We start from the raw sequence: 7,919 nt of genomic DNA, 5'->3' as shown, positions 1-7,919 counted from the left end.
AGCTAATGATGAGGTGAGACTAACAGATATGCATGAATGTGGAGATGGATTATGCAGTGGGATTGAGTTTTGAATTAACTTTTGGACTTGATTGATATTGATTGATTCCATTGAATTATAGACATTAGGCAATCTTTGAGACAATAAATTTTATGAATCAAACCAATGCTTGTTTTATTTGTCTTTCTTTTCTTCTTTGCTCGAAGGCGAGCAAAGCTTAAGTTTGGGGGTATTTCATAAGTGTGATTTTTATATGATTTTTATTACTCTTTTATTTATGAAATGTGTCATTTTTCCTTCAATATTATTAATTTTATTTTATTTATATATATATTTCTTTATTTTCTTGGATTTGAAGGAATGAGAAGATTTAGTGCGAAATGAGGGCATTTTGCTACAAAAAAGAAGCGCGACCAGAACTTGCGACTAGAATTCACGACCAGAATTAGGCGCGAAGACTTGGTGCCAGTATATTCTACCTTTTGGGAGCAAAGACCTGGGCACGAAGACTTGGCGACAAGGCTCCGGGCGATTATATTGGGCTACTAGTATAACAGACCAACCAAAACGACATGGTGGATAACAACTAGAAAAGGCAAAATGAAACTTTCATTCCAGTCGGGAGTCTTTCCACTCGGTAGGCGAGGAGAGGGCCGTGTGATATTTGTGACCTCCACGCACATTCATTTGTGACCTCCATGTCAGTTATATTCTGCGCACATGGCATCTACCCAGTGGGACCTTTCGGAGTTCCGCAATCAATCTGCTGACCATGAGATCCTCCTGAGCTCTGCAATTCAAGCCGCATATCACTGAATCTTCCATTTTAGATAATTCCATTATTCTTGGGATAATTTCATTTTTTATTAACATTTATCTTTAAAAATTATTTTCCAGATCTTTAGGCTAGATTGTAGCTGCAATTATCTTGTTTCTGGATTTGAGTTTTGACATCTATTTAATCTCGTCTTGTGGGATGAATAAAGGAGTAGGTCTAAGCTTTTTAGAGTCTGAGTTTTAGGCTACGTTTGGGTAGCCAACATACCTCAACATTTTTCAAGTATTCTCGTACTATTAGAAATACTTCACATGCCAAACGCAATAAACCATCAACGTATCTAAGTCTTTCCAAAAATCATTATAATATTTATCACTATTATATATAAATTAAAATTAAAATCAATAATATTTATCACTATTATATATAAATAAAAAATAAAATCACTATAATATTTATCATTATTAAATATAAATGAAAAATAAAATCGCAATAATATTTATCACTATTATATATAAATAAAAAATAAAATCACTATAATATATAAATAAAAAATAACATTACTATAGTATTTATCACTATTATATATATATATATAAATAAAATCATTATAATATTTATCACTATTATATATAAATTAAAAATAAAATCATTATAATATTCATCATTATTATACATAAAAATAAAATAAAATCACTACAATATATATTAATATTAAAAAATTACTATAATAAAATCACTATAATATTTATTACTAAAAATAAAATCACTATAATATTTATGGGACCCACACCTTTTTTAACTACGTATCCAAAAGTCAATAACTCAACATATTTCACACATCCAAACAACTCAAAATACTCTCAATGAGACCCACAAACTCACTCAAATCTCTACTCATAACTATTCACAAACATTCTCAACACTTCTCAGGTATTCTCACTACCCAAACGTAGTCTCAGAGTCTAATATTATTCCAGAGTTTATTCTTTAAGTTTCTTTCCTAGAGGCTGATCTGGAGGGCAGAGGCAAGAGCCACATGATTCATCAAGTGACTCCAACGAAGAACACCAGTTTTATTGTTTTTCTTTTCAATTTCATTATGAACTAATTTTCTTTTCTAGAGCTTTGATGTAGCGTAGCATTGAACACACAATTTATATTCTAAGTTATTTTATTTTTAATGTTTTCATGATTGAGTTTTTATTCCTCGTGCTTAATGCTTGAGAATTTCTAGCTAACTATTGTTCGATCTATTGAATCGCAATGAGACCGAGATGTGATTTGTGATTAGAGCTCTAGGATTAAGCATCATTAGTTGAGCGAAAGTAGAGATGTTTTACCACAACTAGTGTGATTTTCAAGAAAAATTTAAAGAACTTAATGAGTCTCCAATTAGTTAAATTCACATAAAGATATAGAGTTATTAATTGGAGATATTTTTGGTATTATTCGTGAGAAAGTATTGAATTGTTAAGGGATTTTTACCATCAACTTGGGATAATTGAAATTCGATAACAAGAAAGATTAAATTGTGTGGGATTTGCTAGGTGAAATCAAATGTTCTAGATCTATTCTTTTTATCTTTAAAATCTTAATTTTAATGCTCTTTTCTTCAGTTTAATTTAGATAATCCATTCTTCAAATTACGATTTTCCAAATAGTAATTAATTTAGTTAATTGTAATACTCAATAGCATAATTATCTCATGTGGGTTCGATATCCGTTTTATTAAAAACACTTTACTACTTATTATGATTCTGTATACTTGTAGATATTATATGCGAACACACAACATCACTAATATGGGGTAGCTCCCTAAGCCTCAACCCGGTTTATGGGAACCATTAATGCTCTGATGCTGATGAATCAAGGGTCCTCCACATTTTTTGTCTACCCCATGCATACTCTATTCTCAAGGAAGGCCGTCAATGCGTCAAGTTGAGCTGTCTTGTCGACCAGACGACGCCTCTTCTTGGTTGATAGTTTGCTTCGAGTAAGATCCTCTTTGGGCTGGGCTTTTGGGCTGAAGTCCTATGGGCCTTTCCCGAGGGGAGAACTCCCCTCACACTTTCATCACTTCTTCTTCACTCTTTAGTTATAACCCTATGCACGGCTCCCCCGGGCCGGCCTCTCTCTGAAAATCCCACTAGAGACCGCACGAACTCTCTTAGAGTCCCGTCGCATGACCTCTCTTTCTCTGTTTTGGTAAGCCCGTATGGCCCTATCTCTCTCTCTTCCCTTCGTTGTCTATATCTCTTCTCCCACGACCCTGTCATGTTCTATCTCTCTATCTTTCTTTTCTTTTGATTTTTGATTTGCTCATAAAATTTTACAGGGTCTCGAGGTTAACGATTCAACAAAGCAGTAAGAACTAAGTCTTGTGATGATAATTCTATGGAGTGTAATCATGATATCAGGGTGAGTTTTTTGAAATGTTGAGAATCTGTGCACTGATTTGATTTCAATGTGCAAATGAAAAGATAAATTAATCTATTTCGTGATGCTTTGTGAATCTGTGTAGATTGGGCTAGATGCTTTTGTGAATCTGTGTAGAATCTAGATGGGTATATACTTTGTGAATCTTGATAATGGGTAGATTCTAATCGTGGTTTTTGTGAATTTGGTTGTGATATGGTTGTGATATGTCATACTAAGTAAGTATGGTCTGGAAAATCATATGGATTATCAGTGGGGATTTGTTTGTGTTTATAATCTGCCTAGTTGTTTTAATTAAAATTAATCTTAGTAGATTTCACCACTTTTTCGAATTTGGCATGTAGGTCTAGTTTTTATTTGAGCTAATATTTATTATTTGAGCTTTTGGGGCTGTTTTTGTTTTGCATGTATTGAATGATTAAACTGTTATTGTACTTGTTTTTGGAGCTGTTTTTATTAGTGTTGTGTGGTTTGGGGCTGTTTGTTTACATATTAATATGATGCAAAAGTTGAGGTAATTTTGAATTTATATATTAAACTGAAATTATATCACTAAAACAACCCCAATTATGGTTATTGTAATTTTATAACAGCCCCAGTTTGAGTTAATATATATGTATTGTGTTTTTGGGACAGTTGTTGTGAGGATGTTTTGAACGACTAACCTAAACATGTGAGGCTATTTCAGTGATTGTAAATAACTAAAAAACCCCCAAGTTGAGTTAATATTTTTGTACTATTTTATGTGTGTTGTGTTCTAGTTCTTAAATCATGAATATAAAAGGCATAAGTACTCCTACGTCTATTCATTACTCGGCTAATGCTAGACTTGTGGAAATAAGTTATGTACCTAGTTGGTCCATTGAGGGTAAATTTATGTACCTAGTTGGTCCATTTAATATGGTTGTTGCCTTGTTGTTGTTAAATTGATCTATAACTATTCCTATGTATGAAGAATAATGTTCTTGTTGATTGTAATAACCATTGACATTTGGTTTTGGTTAGGTTTAAGGTTTTCTTTCTTTGTCCTTAACATTACTTTCTTTTTTTTGTTCCCTCTTGTTGATTGAGATTGTGTATTATCTTAAGAGATATGACGTTACTATAACCTGTTGTAGTTGCAACTGCTTCCCACGTTATTATCTTAAGAGATTTATTCACACGTTATTGTATATAACCTGACGTTATTAAGAGATTGTGTATAATTAGCTGTAACTGTTTTAATCATGTACTGAGACAGTTTTTGTTCATTACTATAGTACTATGTATGGATGCTGCTGGCTGTACATAATATATATTCATCTAATATTTATTTGTTCATTTGAACCAACTATCAGAAGTGGTTTAATTTGTATTTTGATCAAGCATGAAGTTAATTATAAGGGCTTGTTTTGGATAATGATATGATATGAGATGGTTTTAAATGAGTTGAATAAAATATTGTTAAATATAATTTTTTAGTATTATTATTGTTTTGAAATTTGAAAAAGTTGAGTTGTTTTTATATTTTGAGTGAAAATTTAAAAAAGTTGTAATGATAAGATAAAATGCGATGATTATAAAGACATCATGAAATGTGGTCATTAATTGACTCTTATCATATATTATCCTAATTTTCTTCATATTAATTATCACATTTAAATGATCAACGTCATACTTGCAAGAACTATGCCACAACATAAAAGGACGTTAATATGTGTTGGCGGTTTAGATAGATCTAGCTAGGACCTCCAGGCCAGCTTTAGGGCATGTTTGGCTGTTACATTGCACTCAGTTTTGTTGAGTTCGATTTATATTTAGACCTCTTATAATATTCAAATACTCAATTTTCAAATCGTTAAATTCATTTTAACTCAAAACTTTTTTACACGTGGGACTCATAATATTTTTTAACTCAACTCATCTTTACATGCATAACCCACAACATTTTCAAATTTTTATAAATATATCTAAACTAATATTAACATTGAAACACATCTAAACTCATCTTGCGTGAGTTCCAGAGAACTCACTCCACCATCTCAGCTCACTACTATTCATAGAGAACTCAACTCAATTCTACTCAGGTGATCAACATCCAAACGCAGCCTTGAAACTAATTGGGACACAGATGATTAATATACTTTTTATCATTTACTCTGGCCTGGACAAAATTTCTCTTCAAGTTGGTATTACCTCATATTTCTATATATCATTTAATCATATTTATTGGAAGTTATTATTGTTTATAGTTGATAAACCTGTCATCTTATTTTTAGGTACAACTTTATTGTTGGAATGGAACTTGAAATATTTAATTTATAGTTTGGTTCATTTGTTGTTGTTGGGAACTTTTGATTTGTTTTGCAAAAAATAGGACAAATATAAAATTAGAAAAAGTTAAAATAAATAAAAAAAAAATTAAAAATTAAAATTAAAATCCGACTCGGCAAGCAGATTTATATTTGTGGCTGAAAATGGGTGGCGGTTCATGAACGTCTAACGAATTACTCGGTGGTCGTCATGCCGATTATCTTTCAGACGAAACACATGAATTGCCGACAAGTTGTACGGCCCTTTCACCTCTTCTATATAAATAGCAACTTCGAAGAACGAATTATGGCGCAGAGAGCACACACATTACGGAGTCTTCAAAAACCAAACTTTCCCGAACTTTCTAAGAACCATTTGTTTGCCATGGCAGCACCAACTCAGTCTCTGGTATTCACAGTACGAAGGTCCAAGCCCGAGTTAATTGCTCCCGCTCAGCCCACACCCCACGAGTTCAAACAACTTTCTGATATCGACGATCAAGAGTTTTTACGATTCCAAGTCCCGGTGATACAATTTTATAGACACGATTCCTCGATGCAAGGGAGAGACCCTGTGAAAGTCATCAGAGAGGCACTTGCTCAAACACTTGTGTTTTACTACCCATTTGCAGGTAGGCTTAGAGAAGGGCCTGGAAGGAAACTTGTAGTAGAATGCACGAGTGAGGGTGTCGTATTCATCGAGGCAGATGCCGATGTTACACTTGAGCAATTTGGTGATGCTCTTCGACCTCCATTCCCGTGCTTGGAGGAGCTTCTTTTTGACCTTCCAGGCTCTGGAGGGGTTCTTCATTGCCCCTTACTGCTTATTCAGGTACAAATTCTGATAAGGAACTCGTGAATTTTTTTAGTTTTCCCCCCCTAAAGTTGATCGTGTCTTGGCATCTTCATGACTTGCTTGCAGGTGACGCGGCTCAAATGTGGCGCGTTCATCTTCGCACTACGCCTCAACCACACGATGAGCGATGCCGCTGGTCTGGTCCAGTTCATGACAGCCGTGGGCGAGATGGCGCGGGGTGCGCGCTCCCCTTCCGTCTTACCCGTATGGCAGAGACATTTCTTAAATGCGAGGGACCCAACATGCTTGACATGCACGCACCGCGAGTACGACGAGGTGATCGACACCAAGGGTACTGGCACCATCACCCCGCTCGAGGACATGGCTTGCCGCTCCTTCTTTTTCGGCCGTACCGAGTTGTCTGCCATCCGTAGGTTTGTGCCGCTTCACCTGAGCCAGTCCACCACCTTTGAGGTTATCATGGCATGCCTTTGGCGATGCCGCACCATTGCACTCCAGTTCGACCGCAACGAGGAGGTGCGCATGATGTCCATCGTCAGCGCGCGTGGCAAGTTCAATCCTCCGTTACCGAGCGGTTACTACGGCAACGTCTTTGCGTACCCAGCAGCAGTCACGACTGCCGGAAAGCTCTGCGAGAACACTAATTTGGGTTATGCTTTGGAATTGGTGAGGAAGGCAAAAAGAGAAGTGAACGAGGAGTATATGCGGTCGCTGGCAGATCTAATGGTGATCAGAGGCAGGCCATTCCTAACGGTGGTGGGGTCATTCCTTGTGTCGGATGTGACACGTGCCGGGTTTGGAAAGGTTGACTTTGGGTGGGGCAAGCCAGCTTATGGTGGGCCAGCCGAATGTGTTGTGAGAAGTATGCCTAGAACGGGGAGCTTCTATATTCCTTGTAAGAACAGTAAGGGAGAGGAAGGGATAGCCGTGGGAGTTTGCTTGCCAGCCCCAGCAATGGAAATATTCGTCAAGGAGTTGGATTTCTTTCTGAAAAACACGCCGGAGAGTGGCAAGAAATCCACTTTTAATACGTCTAAACTGTAAACCCAGCTCATGATCAACGTACGGACGTCGTAAGGCAAGTCGTTCGAATAAGGTGAAATTTAAAGAGTGGGCCTACTATGCCGCCCCACTCTTATTGCGGAGTGTATCGCCTAGTATTTTTTTTTTCTTTTTTTCTTTTCATATTATTTTAATATATTTAAATATTTTTAAAAAATAAAAAAAGATATGTCAATACACTTAAAATTATTTCCTTAATCACTAAATAAAAAAATTAATAATAATTTTTTGTCAAGCGGTCAAATGGAGCAGTAAGAGTGGGGCGTCATAGTAGTGTTTCCCAAATTCAAAATATCTTGTGTAGCATTCCCCATTTCATCATGAAAATCCTAATCTTTACCGAGAATATATACCGCAATAGGTATGATTTTTTTTTTTTTTTAAATCGTAAAAGATTAAAAATACAAAGTGGCAACGATATTGACGTAACGAAATGAAAAACGTGAAATCGAGAAGACCATTGAACTGGAATCCAAGAGAAAGGAAGAAGGATTGAAATCCAGAATGAAGAAAAAAGGACTGCGTGACTTGG

General features: G+C 35.6%; 1 protein-coding gene across 1 annotated transcript; it reads left to right on the top strand.

Moving 5' to 3' along the window:
• The first annotated feature begins 5,827 nt into the window (after positions 1 to 5,827).
• Positions 5,828 to 7,573, top strand: LOC108980409 (benzyl alcohol O-benzoyltransferase-like). Its single transcript, XM_018951319.2, has 2 exons — positions 5,828 to 6,340; positions 6,431 to 7,573. Exons 1-2 carry the CDS (start codon positions 5,894 to 5,896, stop codon positions 7,367 to 7,369), a joined length of 1,386 nt encoding a protein of 461 aa, XP_018806864.2. The 5' UTR covers positions 5,828 to 5,893; the 3' UTR covers positions 7,370 to 7,573.
• The last annotated feature ends 346 nt before the right edge of the window (positions 7,574 to 7,919 follow it).

This window comes from Juglans regia, chromosome 16 (assembly GCF_001411555.2).
Source record: "Juglans regia cultivar Chandler chromosome 16, Walnut 2.0, whole genome shotgun sequence".
Classification (NCBI taxonomy): Eukaryota; Viridiplantae; Streptophyta; class Magnoliopsida; order Fagales; family Juglandaceae; genus Juglans; species Juglans regia.
The sequence above is the reverse complement of the archived record's forward strand: the minus strand, read 5'-3'. Positions and strand labels throughout refer to the sequence as shown.